Consider the following 20,526-nt stretch of genomic DNA (forward strand, 5'->3'; position numbering starts at 1 on the left):
ATAATTTTATTCTATAAACAAAAATCACATCCACATAGCGCTAGGAACATTCTGTTTTACGGGAAAATAGAGAGAGCTTCCCTTTGAAGCTGCGGCAAGGGCAGCACACCATTGGCTATCAGATGGGGAATAACTAGCTGCATTTATTGAGTAAGAAGGTTTTGCTGAGGCAGGGCTCCAGCCCCTGATGAGCAAGCAATCCGCCCCACAGCGCCTTTCCATCCTGGGCCTTGTCAGCTCACAGCGCTCTTTGAGCGTTCTTGTGGGTTACGTTCCTGTGTGACTCGGAGATTGGCATAGACTGGGGTGGCCAAACTGCTGCTCGCAAGCCACATCTGGCTCTTTTACAGTTCAGGTGTGGCTCGTGGAGTCCCCCATGCCCCCGTTCTCCACCTACCAGACTGCAGGGGGTGAAGGGATGGAGGAGCTCAGGGCTCCTGCCCTGCAGCAGGGTGGTGAGGCTATGGGCTTCTGCCCAGTGGGTAGAAGGCCTGAGCAGGTGCGCCCGGCTCTCAAACATCTGAAGATTATCGTATGCAGCTCAGAGGATCAGTAAGTTTGGCCACCCCTGTCATAGACCATTCCGAGCATATTGCTCCCTCCCCGGGGCAGTAGCACGGCTGAAGTGGAAGGGCACGAAGGCAAGTTACGGTTCTGACAGTCGTCTAAAGTTGGAAAGTCCAAAATGGAGGCATCAAAATTAGTGGCCACTTTTGAAAACTCAAGCCTGTGAGACTTGCCCCGCAGGAAGTCTGTGGCAGGAGAAGAACCAGAACCCAGATCCTGCATGTTAACCACAAGAACATCCTTCTTCCTCCCCACTAGGCAGAGCTGGCAGTAGGAGTATCCCATAGCTTGGATGATGCTTTTAGAGCGGAGTCGGGTCTCTGGATCAAAATCACTTGTAAAACTTCAAGCAGGTCTTCTCACTTCCTCAGTGCAGAACAACAGGCCAGTTGGCCCTGTGAAAGCCATGCAGCGCAGAGTACATCCTGACCTTTCCTTCCAGCATCGGAACGTTTTCATCAAAAACAGACCCATGCACAATCTAGCAGTTAGGAAGCAAACTCCTCCAGCCCTTCCCCCCCACGCAGTATTTGCTGCATCTTGCACATACAAGTATATTGCTGGGATTGCCTTTAGCCTTTTTCGTGATACAGAACTGCCCTCCTGTTAACTCCACACGTGTCCCGGACACGGTCAGCGGCAGGCTTAGAGATGAAGAGGATACCCAGGGGACAAGATCTTTTGAAGCAGAGACACGTTCCTCCTGAACTCTGTCTGCCTCTGCACTTCCTCTTGTTAACAAGAAAACTTGAGAGAAGGGAAGAAATAGCCAAAAAGAAAGAGAAAAAAAGAACTGTATGAGATGAAAGAATAAACAAAACGAAAGAATGAAAAACAGGGCTGGGGCGAGGGAAGAAAGAAACTAACAACCAGATCAGGCCAATCCCACTGCAGGAATTTTAACAGCCTAGATGCAGCCACATATCAATGATGCATTTGAAGTTTAACTTCCACCCACAGTTCCACCCATTTCATCAAGAAAAGGGAGAATTTGCCTCTGCGTAGCTGGCCTCTCTTCGCTCTCCACTTCCTCTGTTGAGAGCTCACTGTGCCGCTCACTGATGTCACCTAGAAGAAATCACAAGGCAGGAGACGGTAGCACACCATTACGACCAGAGCCATGGCCCGGCCAAGCCAAGCACCCAGGGCGCTGAGGTGTAGTAGTCATGTTATTAGTGTGTATTTGTCTAGGGGTGAGGGGAGAGCAAGCCACGGAGTGTGGAATAGCCTCGCTACATTCCTTTCCCCCCGTCCTTCCTCTGTTTACCCGTTCAGACTGTGAGCGTCTTCTCAGAGCCGGGGATCTCTCTCTCTCGCTCTCTCTCTCTCGCTAGGTGTGTGCTGTGCCCTCAGCAACAGGGCCCTGGTCCTGACGGAGGCCTGTAGACGCTCACAATACAAATGACCCTCGACACCTAACTCCAGCAGCTGTGTCACTGCATGCACTATGTGCGGGTGGAGAGAAGAGGTGAAGTCCATCACTGCTCCTCCCGTCTCCCAGCTGGTGCTGCTGGGACACCGCCCGCTGAGCAAGGACACGGGGAAAGTGGTGGCCTCCCACCCACAGAAATTTTACTCAGCGGCTTGATGGGGCAGCCTATTTCACTGTGCAGCGATGCGTCTCCAAAGCCAGGTGCTTACTCTCAGTAAAATGGTGGCCATAACCAGCCTGGGTGCTGTTCCCATTCACCAGGGCCGTCACTCGATGCACATTGGACTTGCCAGTCGCTTCTTCTTTCTGCCCCTCCTCCTCCTCCTCTTCCTCTTCTCCATCTGAATCCACCAGCACGAAGACATCATTTGAGTCTTGATTCCTGCGATCAGGAGAGCAAATGAAAGTGATGGAGAATGCTGCAGGGCTGCCCCTTCCCTCTTTCTTCCAGCCCCCGGCCTTCCTCCATTCCCCCAGGGGGCTACAGAATTGTACCTGTGGCTCTAACCGGGTGTTGCCAGTTGTGGCTGCTTTGTCAAGTCCTGTACTCACAGCTGCTAGGGCAGCACCACGCCCTCAGAGTTCACTGACAGCAATAGTGCTGATAGGGCTTTGCAGCTTGGCAGCATTTTTCATCCAAAGTCCTCAGAGCAGTTTACAAACATTCATGGATAAATCCCCATCATCACCCTGTGAGGTGAGTACTTTCCCCACTGCACAGGTGGGGAAACTGAGGCACGCAGGTGGGGCAGGAAATCACCCAAAGCCACACAAGAGTGGAGCCAGGGACAGAACCCAGAAGGGGAGGGGAGGAACAATAAGCACTAGAAAAGGGTGCTGAGGTGAAGAACACCACGACCCCAGGAAAGTTCTTGTTTTGGGGGGTTGATGTCACTTGGGGTGGAGAAGCTATTTGTCAGCCAGAGAGGCAGCATGTTGCTGCTTTTATTTACTCCCTAAACTACAAAGAACAAGGCAGAATTACCTTGTCTTCAGGGAGCAGGGGATGTGACTCAAAAGCCAGGGCCTCTCCAGCAATCTCAAAGTCATTGCATAACAAGAACAGCCAAGGAGTGTCCGTTACCTTATCCCTCCCTCTTCCCCACAACTTAGTTGAACCAAACAGCACGAGAGGAATTTAGATTGGTGTTTCCTTCCTTAGAGGCGGCACAGTCACTCGGGTCAGTGTAACACACGTGATCTCATCCCTTCTAGCGGCTGTTCCACAGGTGACAGAAGCCTGGCTACTAGCAATAGCTAACAGAGAGTCTCGGTTAGCTCAAGTGACTGGGGCCTGTGGCGTTGGTCCTTGGTTCTGTGCAGGACGTGGCATCCGTACAACTGCACTCACCTTAGCCGATGATTTCAGTTGGTGCAGCTCCTGCCTTGGGTCGCGTCTATCCTAGTTACACCCGCAGCAAGTCTACCGGACTGCGGATATACCTAGGTTTGCACAGAGCTCGGGGGAAGGAAAACACTCACCTGAATATGCTGCCTGTGGGGGAGGGGGAAAGAAGAGGGAGGGGGAAAAAAGATTTAAGAGGCCTTCATAAACATGGTTCCTCAGACAAAGCAAAGGCAGTTTCACGGTAAGATCATTTGCTGCCTTTGGCAATATTGTCTGTTATACTGAACTGGGACCATCCAGGCAATCGCCACACAGACGCACGGCCCAGGAAGGTGGTGGAAGGCCTCGGGGAGGTGGTGCTGTCCCACTGAAGCAGCAGAAGGCAGCTGTGGTCAGCTCAGAGACGGATGAGACGACAGCATCAGATACAACTTTGCAGGGGAAGGGGAGGGCGGTTTAGCACAAGACACACACGATCTAGACTGTTCTCAGTGGTAGCAGATGACAGAACGAGGAGTAATGGTCTCAAGTTGCCATGGGGGAGGTTTAGGTTGGATATTAGGAAAAACTTTTTCACTAGGAGAGTGGTGAAACACTGAAATGCGTTACCTAGGGAGGTGGTGGTGGAATCCCCTTCCTTAGAAGTTTTTAAGGTCAGGCTTGACAAAGCCCTGGCTGGGATGATTTAGTTGGGGATTGGTCCTGCTCTGGGCAGGGGGTTGGACTAGATGACCTCCAGAGGTCCCTTCCAACTCTAATATTCTATGATTCTATGATCTCCAGTACTGGGCAAGGTCCCGCAGAGAGACAGCCATGCCATCCACTCTTGATCGGCTATGCAAGTGCCCCCGCTTTCTGGGTACCTCTGGCCTTGCTCCTGAAGTGGACACAGTTCCTACAGGGGCTAGGGGAAGGAGCCCAAGGTAAGGTGTGCGCATCAGTGGTGGACACAGGTAAGTGGGGTGGGGAGGGCCCCAGGATTACAGGGTGGGGATAAAACTGAAGGACTGCACCAGGTCAGGTCTGGAGAAGCAGAGCTCTCATCTGTGCGCCTTGTGGCTGGGAGGGCAGAGGGGGTGCCAGGGTGGAGGGGGTTCCAGCTCCTCTTACCTTGCAGGCACAGGAGGGGGTTATAGTACAAAATGATTCCAGCGATGACCAGAAGTCCCAGCAGCAGCAGGACCACGACTGTTCCCACCACCCCGACTATATTCACCGGCTCTGTGCGGAGGAGAGGAGAGACGCAGAAGCTCAGCCTATGGGATTGTCACTGGCTAGACGCAGGTGATGGGGCCGGTCACAGTGCTGCCCTGAGGCCAACGGTTACCCTGTAACTGGCCTGCTCCGTTGGCAAGATGGGTGCGTCGCCATCACGCACACACACCGCATGCAGATGAAAACCACTGCAGTGTGCCATGGGAACTGCCCCGGCTAGGCTCCGACTGACTGCAGATTTCAGCCGGTGCGTTTAATACAGCTACACAATAGGCCTCAGGAAGGGACCACACCAGTCACTCAGCTGACCCATAAACAGCTTCTCTCACACATCAGGCCGGATTGTGTCGTTTTTCACACTGATCCTGTCACTTCCGGCAACTGGACCCATTCACTAGACTAAGATCGCGGCTCTGCCAGCCAGTGTCCGCTGCGCCCCCCCACCCCATGCAGCTGGGAATGCTCCAATGGACAGAGGTATGGACAGAGGTACATGGGAGACAACTATGAACCCACACAAATGAGGCATAAGCTCATCTCTCCCTGGGGTTGTACGTCTCACGGGGAGCCCTAGAGAAGAGGAATCCAGGTCGTTACATCAGAGACTCACTTATTGCTCCTGTTCATGTCATGCTCCCGCTCCTCGCATCCTGCTTCAGCTATCCCACTCCCCAGCTACAGCATTGCTAACTTACTCTTCACAGTGAGGGAAACGTAGGCTTCCTTCAGCCCCACGGGGTTCTCAGCTTTGCAGACATAGTAGCCTTCATCAGCGTTGTGGGAGCAGTTCTGAATGGTGAGATTGGAGACGCTGCCCTCTTGGGTGACCAGGTACCTCCCACCAGACTGGATCTCCACCTCAGGCTGGGACACATTCCGAAGCCAGCTGATTCTCGCAGAGGGATTGCTCTCCATCACTTGGCACGTGAGGGACACGGTGCCACCCACAAAGCAGGTCTTCAGTGGCTCCGTCGCCAGCAAAGGGGCTTCTAAACAGGGAGGGAGGAAGGGAGTCGAGAAGGAGGTTGAAAATCCTATAGTAAAAAGATCTTATGTTTCTATAGCAACTTTCAAATGACCTCATGTATTGGTGTATGTACAAGAACCCTGGGTCCACACTGACAGGCAGCCACTGCCCACCCAGATAATTAGAGGAGGCACGGGCCTGGGTCTCAGGAGATCTGCATTCAATTCCCAGCTCTGCTTGACTGCCTTTTTTGACCTTGGGCAAGTCTCTTAGGCCCTGGTTCCAAGCACTTGCCCACCTTCAAAGTTAAGCACATGCTTTGCTGAAACAGGGCCGGATCCCTTACTTTGTGAGGCAGTGAGGCCTGATGGATAGAGCCCTGCACTGGGCCTCAGAAGCTCTGGGTTCTATTCCCAGCTCTGCCACTGGCCTCCTAGGTGAGCTTGGCCAAGGCACTACACCTCTCTTTGCCTCGGTTTCCCTATCCTAGCACACACACACTGAAAATCCAGTCCCTTTATGGGATCTCAAGTTGGGCAACCAAAAAATCAAGGTTGCCAACATCATTAGGGACTTTTTAAATTCTCGGCCCTAGTCCTGCAAACCCGTACATGCCTGAGCAGCTGTATGCACGTGAGTGATCTCACGGACCTCCATGGAACTATCTGTGTCCATCAAGTTATGCCCCGGCAGAGGCTCTGGGCCACAGGATCTGATCCCCACTGCCTTGGGCCCTACATAACCATTTACTGTCATATCAAACGCTCCCATCCCAGTGTTTCCCCGCACTTTCCACTGCTAGAAATAGCAACAGGAGGCGCAGGGCAGGGGAGAATCAGATTCCCTGGATGACTCGCTGCCCTCAGACCCGTGTCTGGGGCTCTCAGTGGAGCCAAGCTGGCAGCCTGGCTCTCCACATGCACAGGTTCGTTAATGGCTAACCAGGGAGGGACAGGCTGACGCACTTATCTGCACAGTGCAGGTCGGCTCCTCTTCCTCCTGCTTTAGGATGTGGCTCCCCACACACTTGAACACCTTCCCATGGAAGAGGCGAGAGCTGCTCAGAGTTTCCACGTGGGTGTCCCCAGTGCCCGTTGCATTAACGACCCAGCTCGAATTCTCCAGGTCTCGCCCCTCTTCTGTCCACTGGAGGACGGGGTGCGGGTATCCCCCGGGCCAGTTACAAAACAACTGCAGCATCAACCCCACTTGGGCAGTTTGAGCCCAACACCTTGGGACCGACAGCGGGGGATCTAACGACAAAACAACACGCGGTTAAAGACGCCGTCATCTCTACTGAGACTGACCACGCCGTGAAACCGTCACAGTGTCAGCACTTTAGCCTGGGAGGTATTATTTCCCCCCTAGCTCCTTTTAAAAATCTTATGGTTCTTCTCTCTTTCCGCTTGTCTCAATTCCCTCCCTGCAATCCCACACCAGTCTTCGGGGTGGGGTGGGGCATGTGTGCTCTTTTCATAGCAGCACACAGCAACCACTGGAGACCTGGGATGAGGCCCCCAGCAGAAAAGGCAGTGGGGCAATCTCAACCCAGCCCTCACAGGGAGCAAGGAAGTCTGTTCCCCTAAACACTAGGCAGTGAACCATCCTTATGCTGTGCAGGGCCGTTTTGGTTTTAGCATGTGCGTTATCTGATGTTAATACAGCAGCATGTCTTAGCAATCACACCTTCGTCCTTCCTGGTGCATTGTGGTGCGCACACAGTCCCTCGCAAGCCAGATCTCAGGTGCCATGTATCCGCATAGCTGCACTGACTTCACAGGGGCTACCTCAGTTTACACCAGGTGAGAATAGGGCCCTACAGCTTCAGAGCCCTGTACAAATATTACTTGTCAGTAAACAGCATAGAAACAAGGTGGGTGAGGTTATATCTTTTATTGATGCAACTTCTGTTGATGAAAGAGACAAGCTTCTGAGCTACACTGAGCTCTTCTCCAGCTCCGGGAATTCTCTTTCCCACAGCTGAAGAAGAGTTCTATGTAGCTCCAAAGCTTGTCTCTCTCACCAACAGAAGTTGATCCAATTAAAGGTATAACCGCACCCACCACAGCTCTCTGATATCCTGAAACCAACACAGCTATAACACTGCAAACCGTAAATATCATCATCAGTGGTCACGAGTGAAATCTATCAAGTCACCCACAGCGTGTGGAAAATGACAAGACACGTGCTAAATGCATTCAGTTCGATGACATGGGATGACATTTGGTGCCTCAGAAATGATCAGTATGTCTATTTCCAGTTGTGTGCAAAGCTGCACAAGATAGATGAGGTTAGACCCAGCTCCAGCTCAGGGTTAGACTTGAGGCCCAGATCACCAAGATCATCCGTTCAAACCTGATTCGGACAATATGCCTATCCTGGATCAGACTTACAAGCATGGTTGAGGCAGATTTGGATACCGAGATTCTAACCCACCCCCACCCTTAGGAGGGTTCAGGGGTGAGGTTTACATTTGGACCCAATTTTTTTGTAGCAAAAGGTTTTAAGAGGCAAAAGCCAGGATATCATTCCCACTCTGATTACCCCTTGTGCTAACACCCAGACCTACTGGCAAAGAAAACACCAGAAAAGCACCCCCCGTCCCATTCCTTTCCCCAAGCCATAACACTGCAAATGCTCTTACGCACAGTAGACCAGGAGCTCCTTGGTTGATGTCCGACTTCTGCCACTGAGAGGGTTCCTTGCTGTGCACGAGTAGTTCCCCTGGAAGCGTGAGGATAGATTTTGCAGGGTGTAGACGGTGGAGGAACCATTGACTTCAGTAAACGTTTCTGGGGCTGCACTGGGCAGCTGGAAAGTCCACGCCATGGTGGGCTCCGGGTGGGAGCTGCCAGTGCAGCTGAACATCACAGTGTCGCGTTTGTCTACGTACACCGTGCCATTGGGCAGCGCTGCGGCAGGGGAGATGCTGACAGACACGTTGCTGGGGCCACCTGAAATGGGCAAGGAGAAACCAGAACTGGGGTGTGTAACAAAGCAGTCCCCTCAAAGCAGCGTAAAGTGCTACCTTACGTCTGGGCAAAGCTTGCCCAATATTTAGCTGGGGAATTTTGGTTATCTGGGGTCCCCCACAAGCTCTGAAGAGGTCCTCCCCCAGTTTGACAATGCCCATGCATGTTGTGCGATCTACCTCCAATGGCTTTTAAAGGCCTCATGGGGAAGTAGCCAGCTGCAGCCCTGAGCTGCAGGAGCCCCCATTGCAGCCAAAGCGTGAGTGCTTCCCAATGCACCTGGCAACGAAGAAACCTGCCAGCCCAGCACTGAGGCAGGAGGCTAAACTTTGGCGCCCCATGTGGCCACAGAACAGCTAGCAGGATGGGAGCCTGGGTCTTCAGCTTGCGGGATCGGGGTCTTAGCAATGAGCCCCTGGGCCCAGATCCAGGCCACCTCCGTTTCTGTCAGCCCTACTCCGCTTGCTGCAAGAGGGCTGCATGTGCCAGCTGTGCTCTGCAGCCCAGATCAACGTACAAACTGCAATTCAGCTGCGGGGGCAAATTCCACAACCCAGAGGACCTAGGGAAAGTCATTTCTGGACTTCTTCCAGGACTGTTGGTTTGATAGCAACTGGGATTATGTTTGGGTTATTATTTAAATAGTGAAAGAATTGAGCGAGGGTAAAGCAAGTCAAGAGCCATCTGAAGCTCCAGACTGCTACATTCGCAGAGGGGTGAGAGGATGGGGGTGGTGGAACACAGGACAGGGGGCTGCTCCCAGCTGTTGCAAAGAGTGGGGCGGAGCGTGCTTTCTCCTTATTTCCGGTCTATATTTTGTTTGCTTTAAGTTCCACATCCATTCACGTGTATTTTTGACACTCAAACAGTAATCAAACAACTCCCCCTAGTAATAGTCTTGGGGATTTCAGGGTTAGCACATTATGTTACCGCACCAGCCTGCGCAACCCGACTCCTAATTCAACTCTATCTTTAGAGAGCAGTTGTTGACACAGGGGCTGTCAAACAAAGCCTGGCACTGCAGTCTGTACAGGAGAGGGCCCAAGGGAAAGGAGATCTGCGGGCTGCTCTGTAGAGCATTTATCCAGTTGGCAGCAAAAACAACAAACATAGTTTGCCAGCAACACCCCAAACCAGGAGCAGCTTCTAAGTAAGGAGTGTCTGCTTCCTTTGGGCAGGAGTATGGACTAGGGCTGTCAAGCGATTAAAAATAATAATTGCGATGAATTGCACTGAAACAATAATAGAATACCATTTAAATATTTTTGGATGTTTTCTACATTTTCAAATATGTTGATTTCAATTGCAACACAGAATGCAAAGTGCACAGTGCTCACTTGATATTTATTTTTGATTACAAGTATTTGCACTGTAAAAAAACAAAAGCAGTAGCATTTTTCAATTCACCTGCAAGTACAAGTACTGGAGTGCAATCTCTTTATCATGAAAGTTGAACTTACAAATTAGAATCATGTTAAAAAAAACCTGCATTCAAAAATAAAACAATGTAAAATTGTAGAGCCTGCAAGTCCACTCAGTCCTACTTCTTGTTCAGCCAATCACTCAGACAAACAAGTTTGTTTACATTTGCAGGCGATAATGCTGCCCACTTCTTGTTTACAATGTCACCTGAAAGTGAGAACAGGCGTTCGCATGGCACTGTTGTAGCCAGCATCACAAGATATTTACGTGCCAGATGTGCTAAAGATTCATATGCCCCTTCATGCTTCAACCACTATTCCAGGGGACATGCGTCCATGCGATGATGGGTTCTGCTCGATAACAATCCAAAGCAGTGCGGACCGACGCATGTTCATTTTCATTATCTGAGTCAGATGCCACCAGCAGAAGGTTGATTCTCTTTTTTGGAGGTTCGGGTTCTGTGGTTTTTGCATCAGAGTATTGCTCTTTTAAGACTTCTGAAAGCATGCTCTAGACCTTGCCCCTCTCAGATTTTGGAAGGCACTTAGGATTCTTAAACCTTGGGTTGAGTGCTGTAGCTATCTTTAGAAATCTCACATTGGTACCTTCTTTGCGTTTTGTCAAATCTGCAGTGAAAGTGTTCTTAAAATGAACAACATGTGCTGGGTCATCATCCAAGACTGCTATAACATGAAATCTATGGCAGAATGCAGATAAAACAGCAGGGGACATACAATTCTCCCCCAAGGAGTTCAGTCACAAATTTAATTAACACATTAATTTTTAACGAGCCTTATCAACATGGAAGCATGTCCTCTGGAATGGTGACCAAAACCTGAATGTTTAGCGTATCTGGCACATAAATACCTTGCAATGCCAGCTACAAAAGGGCCATGCAAATGCCTGTTCTCACTTTCAGGTGACATTGAAAATAAGAAGAGGGCAGCATTATCGCCTACAAATGTAAATGTAGGCACTGAAGTTTTACATTGTTTTGTTTTTGAGTGCAGTTATGTAACAAAAAAAAAAATCTACATTTGCGAGTTGCGCTTTCACGACAAAGAGATTGCACGACAGTACTTGTGTGAGGTGAATTGAAAAATACCATTTCTTCAGTTTATCATTTTTCCAGTGCAAATATTTGTAATCAGAAATAATATACACTTTGATTTCAATTGCAACTCAGAAGACAATATATATGAAAATGTAGAAAAACATCCAAAATATTTAATAAATTTCAATTGGTATTCTCTTGTTTAAAAGTGTGATTAAAATTGTGATTAATCGTGATTAATTTTTTTTAATTATGATTAATTTTTTTGAGTTAATCATGTGAGTTCACTGTGATTAATCAACAGCCCCAGTATGGACTTTTCCATTGGGCTGATTAGGGAGGATACAGAGTGTAGCAAACCTGCAGCCTCCCTTTCCTTTCTGTTATGCATGGAGTTTAGGAAGCAGAATTAGGCTATATGCTGTGCACAGGGCTTGAGAGAGAGAGAGGTTTCTTTTGCTCATAAATAACAACAACTATGTACGCTAGGGAAAACATTTACCCTGATGTAGAACTTGCCATTTGAGAGCGCTCACACCACTTTCTAAACACGAAGTAATTAAGCTTCACTGGCCCCTCTGCAGGAAGAATTATTATCCCCATTTTATAGATAGGGAAACTGAGGCACAGAGGTCAAGCAACTTGCTCAGAATCACACAGAGAGTTAGTGGCAGAGCCAGGACTCCGATGCCCAGTTCCCTGCTCCATCTCTAAGGACTGACAAGGGAAGGCTGCACAGGCTCACCCAGAGCTCATTTGCATACTAGTATAAACAAACAAAACATTTGTTTCCTTTGACTCACCCACTTCACACAGATTTTCAGGGAAAAGTAGCTGGAAGCAGGTGAAATCCCCACCCTGCTTTGAACAGTCTCTATACTGCAAACACATCCTTTCTCGGGATTTGGCTTTATTGGTAACTCCAGTGACTAAGCATAAGCCTCAGTATACGCTTTCTTGCCAAAACTGGATGTTTCTAGTTGCAGAACTTCCACTGCCCTGGATCCAAAGAGCCAGTCCAACGTTTGGTGGAGTGACCTGCCAGCATGAGTCATCAGAAACTACTCCACAGCTTTATTCAGGGTCCAAGTACTTGAGCTTAGGGTGACTCAGCGGAAAAGCATCTTTGTGCTGGGTCTTGGAATCTGCCACCTGAACTAGTGTTCTGTTAGCCTCTGAACTCCTGGCTGACATCAATAGAACATGACTGGCATCGAGACACATTTCAAAACAGCAACTCGAGAACTGTCCTCACCTGTGATGAGCCACCCTTGATACCAAAGTAAGTATGAACATTCCAGGAGATTGGGTGTGCGTTTCCCCTCAAGTCACACACCTCTGCACCACCACAAACACGGGACAATGGCTAAAAGCCACAACTGAACTCCTGTTGAGTGCTATAATTAATTCTATCTGATATTTTCATTTAGATTTTAAAGCAGAAGGGACCATTCTGAGGGCCCAGTCTGACCTCCTGGACAACAGACCAGAGAACTCACCCAATCATTCCTGCACCATTTCTGGCTGAGCTAGAGTGTCTCTTTTCGAAAGATACCCAATCTCGACCGAAAGACTGCAAGCGATGGAGAAACTAACACATCCCTTGGTAAGTTCTTCCGGTGCTTAATGAGCCTTGCTGTGGAAAATGTGTCCCTTGTTTTCCATTTGAATTGGTCTAGCTTTAGCTTCCAACCATTGAATCTCATTTTGCCTTTTTCTGCTGGGTTAAAGCATTGTCTGCTATCAGAAATCTGTCCCTGTTGTAGGTCCTTATAGACAGTGGCCAAGTCACTCTTAACCTTCCTTTGGATTAACTAAAAAGACTGAGCTTTTAACAGGAAGTCCATGAACTGGGTCCTGTTTTATATATTCTAGGTAAAACACCAAAATATCAAAACAAACAAACAAACACAAAAACCCCAGTGCAATGATAATACAGACCATGTCTGTGGTGTTCGACCAAGTGTAAATAACTAAGGGTCACAAGCAGCCCTAAGAGGTGGTTACATACTTTTACAACTGGGGAAACTGAGTCACAGAATGGTTGAATGACTTGCCCAAGATCACTGGGAATTAGCGGCAGGGTTGGGATTAGAACTCTAGAGTCTCTGCTTCCCAGTCCTATGCTCAAACCACTAACCCACATGCTGCAGCAGCCTAATGTTTATTTCTTGCATTTGAATACTCCACACATCAGCTGTTCGTGTCAAATCCATGGTGGAGTTCCCTGCACTGGGAAGGGCCTCTCTCCCTGCGCAACCTTTCAGAGCGCTGCTCTGGGCAAAATAGGTGCAGCAGCTCTCTGTCAGAGGAACACTCTGAACACAAACAGGAAATAAGGCTGAGAGAAAGGATACAAAGGATACAATAGCCTGCACACAGCAGGTAACGAACAAGGAAGAAAGGAGCTAATGCAGAACGTCACACACAAGGGCACTGGATAGCTCAAGAGGTAGCAGGACACAGACTATTCCCCATTCCAGAGTACGTCTTCATTTGAGTTGGAGGTGTAAATTCCAGCGTCGACTTGGGTGGACCTAGGCGCACTCGCTTGGATTGAGCTAGTCCGCTCGAAGTAGCAGAGTGACTACCCCGCCCTTACAATCCCGCCTGGGCCCCAAGGCACATACTCTGGCGGCTAGCCCATCCCACCAGTCATGCTGCTGTGGCCTTGCGGCTATTTTTAGCACATTGGCTGGATCAAAGCTAGCGCAGATGTGCCTACGCAAGCTCGAAATGCCTCCTCCAGCTCGAATGCAGCCAGACCCTAGATCACGGCAGTACGGACTGGGCTGTGCAGGGGGGCATACAATGAAAGTGGTGGTCACAGTCCAGGCCCTAGTGGCTCAGAGTCCCCATTGCACCCAATTAGACTCAGCAGAGCGGCTAACAGTTATATTGGCAGACCCTGCTCCTCTCTAAGCTCTAGAGGTGGCTGTTGCCGAGTGAGAGGTGAGGCACATCAGCAAGGAACTGCAAGGGGCTGAGGTCCTGCCTGCCTGCGCTGCAGGTTTTCTAAGTTTTGCACTTTTGTGCTGCCTCCCGGCACCTCCCACCACCACTAGATCCCCAGTTCGTGTAGGGCAAAACCCTGGATGGAGTTCTAAGGACAACCCTGCAGTGATCCAGCGGGCTTGGAAACAGGAAGGAGTGGGGGGCAGATTCTGGAAATGGAGAGAAACTAAGACCCCTCTTGCAGGTGTCCTAAATTAACCATATATTTACACAGTGCCCTTCATTCCAAAGGATTCCAACACACTTCCCAGACTACACACACAGGAACCTTCACCAGTGAAATGCAGCCACTTCTGGGGAAGAACCCAATAGCCATTTAACAATGCCCAGCCCTACTGCATAACAGTTTAGGACAGGGAGTTAAAAAAGAATTCTGTCCAGAGCTGAAGCTTCCATTTCTATCAGCCGAATACAATCACCCCAGCTAAAATTTGGCCAGGAAAGAGGCCCACGGGATATTTAACAGGCAGCTAGGACCTTGGTTTTATTTCTCATCTCCCACAACCCCACAGGGCACTGGTTCAATACTGACTCAGCGGGAAGAGGGCCATCTGCTGAATGAACACCCCCACGTCCTGCAGCAGCCTGTGTTCGCCGACCAAGCACCAACCAATCTGGTTTAGCCGGAGCAGTCTACCAGGATGGCAGCCCAAGGTGGGACGGCTGCCGGCAGGAACGCATTCCCCATTTCAATGACGCAAGTGGCTTTGCCTGTCTCCCGACTCTTCCCAGGCATTCACTCTGCTCACCGTTCACATCCCCTATCGTCCCCTGGACTGAGCTCTCCCCGCCTCGGCCCAGACACGTCAGGGTTTCCTCACTGTTGTTCAAAAGGAACAACTCTCTGTGGAGGGAGACCGTGTATCTACACAACGCAGCACCTGGGACTCGCTCGGGCATGGAACGGGGGAGAGACAGTGAGAGCCCAAAGGGCAACTTGGACTCAGAGAGAGGGAAAGACAAGTGGCTCAGGGGACTGGGGGTGGGATAAAGACCATCTCCCCTTCAGGTGGCTGGTTCTATCCCAACCCCGCAAGCCATTCCCATTGGAGGGCACAGGGCTGTCTGTGGCTAGTATTTACCACCCTCTAACCGGGGTGCCATGGAGGTGAGGTTGCCATTTCACACGTTACCTCCTGCACAACTGCTATGGCCGCCCACATCTGCAGCCCAGGCCAGGGCTCTGAGATGGCACCAAGCATTCTCTCTCTCAGGGGCTTGGCTGCCACGTTCTTGCTCACATGCTCAGATCGCCATGTGGGGGAGGGAGGAAATTTTCCCCCAGGTCAGATTGGCAGGGATCTGCACCCCGTGAGTGGGGGTCACTTGCCAGGATTATCTGGGTATATCTCGTTTAATCATTTCCCTACCATTGCAGGGGCCTCGGGCCCTGGCGTACCTCAGTCCCTCCTAATCTCTGCCCACAGCATGGAACAATCTAATCTCCCGTGGGTCCCATTTCCTTCGGTCTCACTTCAGTTGTTGGGTTTGGCGTGTGGGCGCTGGCTGGTGTAGACAGCCTGCGATGTACAGGAAGTCAGACTTGGTGAACTAGCGGTCCCTTCTAGCTTTAAACTCTCGGACTCCGTGAGGTGAAGCCCCCTGCAGCTACAAGACACCGCGCGTAGAGGAACTCACTGGCTACCAGGAGCTGGACTCTGTGCTCTCGGACTATCTCATTCAGCACGTCCTTGCAGGTGTAATTGCCCTCATCCTGCGGGCGCAACGCTAAGATGTGCAGAGAGCTATTGTCCACCAGGGACAAGCGGGCATCTTGGGGCAGCTTGGCGTTGGAGGAGAAGAGTGGGGGCACGGTGCCAGGGTCACCGTGAAACCAGTCCACCTCGTCCGCTCGCTCAGACACATTTCGGCACAAGAGGACGACGCTCTCTCCGGCCTCCCCGATGATCACCTCTTCTGTTCCTGCACGCAGAGAAGGAGAGCGTTAGAATGTGCACCGTGCCCCCATGGTCTCACCACCCACTTTGGTGGCTGGCAGGTGAATCCCCCTGGGCATCTCAGCAAAGGATTTTCCATCCCCCAAGCCATGCACCAAAGAGGAAGCCATCTCGTCCATGAAACAAAGTGGGGGCTAAACTCCTGATTAAGCAGGGGGCCATCTAAGATGCCACATGTGGGCATGCTGCTGGAAGAACACTGGGACCACCCTGGCCACTCACCAACAGGCCCATCCTAAGGCATGTTTCCCTGGCTGCTGAGTTTCTGCCCACCCAAGACCCCTTCCAAATCTGCATCCCTCTTTCTGCTCAGTTGCACAAGGGGCTGTCTTTGGGTCTCTATCTCAGTATCCTTTGCAACAGCTGCCATGGTGCCTCCTTTGAAGCATTGCTACAAACCAGTGCAAAGGATTCTGGGATGCATTGGGCAGCTAAAGATGCCTAGTGCTGACAAGTGAGCAGAAACAGGGACCCCGCTTGGGCTGTAAATGAAAGATACGGGGCTAGCTGCTGCCTTCCTCCCACCAGCACGGCAGGCGAGGGATTTGGGAGGAGCCAAATCTCATCTGGGCTGCTGGGACCTGTGCATGGACGGCCAGCAGTGACTGGGGTCTACATTTATCTGGTCTGAGTAGGGTTCAAAGACACTAATCCATCTCAGCATTCACAGCCACCATTTCCCTGCATCATTCCCATTTTCCTCCTTTGTAGCAGCTCCAATTGCAACACTCACACCGGCAGGGGAGTCAGCCAGCCTCCCGTAAAAGTGCAATAATATTGCTCCAGAATCCGTAGCTGTTGGAAGACGATAGACGCCACCCAGTCCTCCCGCTGACTGTCCTCATCAACCTCTGACCAGAGCTAGGCTTGCTTGGCCCAAGGCCAACACCAGCGAGCAGAACTCCCATCAAGACACCGTATTCTAGCAGCAGACCCAGCACTGCATCCCAAAGCAGCAGGCCAGGCTTGGATTAGAGGAACGCTCAGAAAACAGGCCTTGGAATCTCGCTTACCCGGGCCAGGTCTCCTGGTCTAACACCAGGCAGGTGGTGACCATACCACTAAAACCGTCTCTGCATAGAATGTCTTGCTGTTTACACAATAAAGAGGAGGGTGGGGGGAAGGGAAAGAACAGATGATCTGGTAAAAGTCTCTTCTCTTTGTGCTTTACCGGAAGCCCTGATAACATATCTCAGAGCGCAACTGCAACCAGGCTGAAGAGGACAGAACAAGGAAGGTGAACTGACAAGAATGGTGTTGTGTTTGTTCTCTCCTACGTGCACCATTCTCCAGAGGCTATATATATAATAAGTAGTTAAATCACTCCTCGACACCGGGTGGAGCTAGTTTTGGAAACACGTTCAGGGCAGCAGGGAGGAGCAGGCTACGTGAATGGTTCCAGTTAGCCATAAATCATCGTGCTTGGGGCCTCAGCATAGAGCCAGAGCCAGAAGAGCGGTGTTCCATGCCCAGCCCGACCGTCCACTCCCCTTAGGCCAGTAGCTAACTGCCCGATTCTGAGACGGGCTGGGCATTCGCCCATTCCACTGGATCAGGGCTGCCTAGTGGAGAGAGCACGGGACGGGGACCCCGGAAACCTGGGTTCTATTCTCAGCGCTGCTACTGCCCTGCTGTGCCAATTCATTTGGCCTCTCTGTGCCTCTGTTTCTCCTGCCACCCTATTTCAATATTAAGCTCCAAGGGCAGGGGCTGTCTAACACTATGCATCAGTACTGCACAGAGGAGTTCTGATCTTGGTCAGGATCTCTAGGCACGACCAAAATACAAGTGTATATACAAATAACAGCAATGAAGTCAATAGGAATTGCCGGTGAAATTCTGTCTCTGAACCTTTCTGTGGCTCAATTACAAATAGGGGATAGCACCATTTACCCATTTTGTGAAGCACTGAGATCTATGATGAAAAGTACTTTGTATTATCATATTATTTGTAATAAATCATAATAGCTTGCTCTGATATAGCTCTCCTCATCCATCTCGCTCAAGCCAGTTTACAGAGGATAGTTATCTGCATTTCACAGGTGGGAAACTGAGGCACGGGCAGGGAAAGTGACTTGCTCAGAGTCCTGCAACAGGGCTGGGCACAGAACCCCAGTCCCCGGAGTCCCAGTTCGATGCTTCATTCAACGCTGCCTCCTGTAACTCTTTGTTGTTTGGTCTATGAGAACTATAGCTACTTCTGCACTTGGATGATACACTGAAGTACATAATTTGGTTGTTTTAAAAAGGGGAACGATAAAGTTTTACTAACAGAAATGCTTTGAAGGCTTTTCCATGAGGCAACAGGCAGTGTCCTGTCAGTCAAACAAGGCTCTTGGGGAAGCTTCCAACAGCCATGTAACTTTAAGAGAAAACTGACACACTTCTTCCTGCGCACTCAGTGATCACGCAGGAGTGCGTGACAACGCTGGGCACTGAAGTTTTCGCTGTATTTACTGCACCTGCAGTGGTAAGGCACCTTTCCTCCATACTCCACATCCCTCCCCGCAAATGCTTCCCAGCCTGGGAGTATCCATGACCCCTTCAATTCTCAACTTCTCTGCTGAGACTGACTGGCAAGAGGGCCAATTAGTGCCAGCTACGGAGGTGACTATTTGGGTGTTGTAGACACCTTTCCATTAGGAGCTGGACAGAGATCTAGAAAAGGACAGTCTCTGGTTAAAACACCCAACTAGGACCCAAGACAGCTGGATTCTATTCCTGTCATAGCCACAGACTAACCTGGGCAGCTCACTTCACCTCTCTGTGCCTCAGCTTCCCCACCTGTACAATAGGCTTAACACTTCCCTACCTCACAAGGCATTGTGAAACCAAACCTAGCTTCAGGGTCCAGGAGCGGAGTCGGACACTACAGCCTGTAGCTCGACAACAGCCCCAGATACCCGAGCCTGGATCGTGTCCGACTGAAAGCAGCGTTCCCAGCTGTGCCCCGGCCCCGGGAAGGCTCCCTGCCTCAGTTTCCCTAATGTCTACAAGCGGCATCCCGAGACTTTGCCCCGCTTTGCACAGCGAGGAGCGTGGCTGCGATGGTTACCGCAGCCGGCCAGGGCTAAGGAGCAGAGGCCGTTTGACGTTACAGCTGCTCCGCTTCCCCAGGAGGCGCAGGTCCCACCCGGCCGCCCTGCAGGCGTTGGCCAGCACAAAGCCAGACGCGATCAGCGCATCCCCGGGTCGCTGTGGGGCCAGGCCCAGAGCCGTGCCCAGGGGAATAGCGCACTCAGACATGCCGCCTGGGCCGGGCCGGGCCGGGCAGAGGAGGGGGCCCGTCCCCGGGCGGGCCCTGCAGGCTGGAAGGGACCGAGGTGCAGCGCCGGACACAGCGCTGGGTGGGTGCGAGCAGCGCACGGGCCGGCCAGCCAGGTCCCGGCGCCGAGGGCCCCTCACCCGCCCAGCCCCGGAGCGGGTCCCGGTACCTGCAGCGCCCCGGCCCGGCGGCAGCCGCCAGAGGCAGGCGGCGAGGAGGAGGGCGGCCGGGCTCCAGCCGGGGACCCGCATCGGTGCACGGCGGAGCGGGCGGGCGGACACAGAGACGCCGCGCAGCCAGTGCCCGAGCCGGCCAAGCCGCCAGCCAGCCCCGGCACTGCCCCGCTGGGGGCCGGGCCCCGGACCCAGCCCCGCCCCGCCCCGCCCCGCCGGAGCCGCCCCGCCTCCCTCCGCCGCAGCCGCGCCCCGGCCGCTCGCCCTCCCCGGGCTCCGAGCCGAGCAGGGGGGCCCGGCGCGCCACCCCCGCCGCCCGGGGGCCCGATCCCAGCCCCGGCTCTGCTGGGAGCCAGCGGGGCGCTGGAGGCTGGCGCACCGGGCCCCCGGCCCCGCTGGGAGGAGGCCAAGGGGCGGCGAGTGTCAGTGGAGCTGATGAAGCAGCCTGGGGTACCTGATCCCCGCAGGAGGCTCGGGGCCAGGACTCCCCTGTCCGTTCCCGGCTCTGCCACTGCCTGCCCGGGACCCCGGGCGAGCCCTCGGGGCCCCGTCAGCGGGACCGGTCGCTGGGGGACCCCGGGCGAGCCCGCGGGGCCCCGTCAGCGGGACCGGTCCCTGGGGGACCCCGGGCGAGCCCTCGGGGCCCCGTCAGCGGGTCCGGTTGCTGGGGTACCCCGGGCGAGCCCTCGGGGCCCCGTCAGCGGGTCCGGTTGCTGGGGTACCCCGGGCGAGCCCTCGGGGCCCCGTCAGCGGGACCGGTCGCTGGGGGACCCCGGGCGAGCCCTCGGGGCCCCGTCAGCGGGACCGGTCCCTGGGGGACCCCGGGCGAGCCCTCGGGGCCCCGTCAGTGGGACCGGTGGCTGGGGTACCCTGGGCCAGCTCACTGGAGGAGGAAGGACCGGTTGCTGGGGTAACCTGGTCAAGTCCTTGGTTCTCTGTCAGTAGGACCAGTCCCTGGGGTACCCCAGGTGAGCCCTCAGTTCCCTGCCACTACAACTGGTCACTGGGGTACCCCGGGCGAGCCACTGGTTCCCCATCAGTGGGACTGGTCGCTGGGGTACTTTGGGCGAGCCCTTGGTTCCTTGTCAGTAGGCCTGGGATAACAACACTTGGCCACAGTGCTCTAATGCTTGAGTTA

General features: G+C 52.4%; 1 protein-coding gene across 7 annotated transcripts; it reads right to left on the minus strand.

The window, feature by feature from the left end:
- Positions 1 to 627: 627 nt before the first annotated feature.
- VSIG10 (V-set and immunoglobulin domain containing 10) lies at positions 628 to 19,575 on the minus strand. Of its 7 annotated transcripts, none has more exons than XM_073312564.2 (9): positions 19,385 to 19,575; positions 15,631 to 15,915; positions 8,178 to 8,483; positions 6,495 to 6,782; positions 5,258 to 5,551; positions 4,458 to 4,568; positions 3,482 to 3,494; positions 2,209 to 2,381; positions 628 to 1,314 (listed from the first exon to the last, which is right to left on the minus strand). In XM_073312564.2, exons 1-9 carry the CDS (start codon positions 19,464 to 19,466, stop codon positions 1,049 to 1,051), a joined length of 1,818 nt encoding a protein of 605 aa, XP_073168665.1. In that variant the 5' UTR covers positions 19,467 to 19,575; the 3' UTR covers positions 628 to 1,048. The 7 variants fall into 7 exon arrangements, 5 of the variants coding, with proteins under 5 accessions (XP_073168665.1, XP_073168670.1, XP_073168668.1 ...); XM_073312566.2 differs by having other exon boundaries at positions 1,221 to 1,635; XM_073312569.2 differs by lacking the exons at positions 15,631 to 15,915; positions 19,385 to 19,575 and adding an exon at positions 15,363 to 15,614.
- Between the last annotated feature and the right edge of the window lie 951 nt (positions 19,576 to 20,526).

The sequence above is a fragment of the Lepidochelys kempii genome, chromosome 15 (assembly GCF_965140285.1).
Source record: "Lepidochelys kempii isolate rLepKem1 chromosome 15, rLepKem1.hap1, whole genome shotgun sequence".
Taxonomy (NCBI): domain Eukaryota; kingdom Metazoa; phylum Chordata; order Testudines; family Cheloniidae; genus Lepidochelys; species Lepidochelys kempii.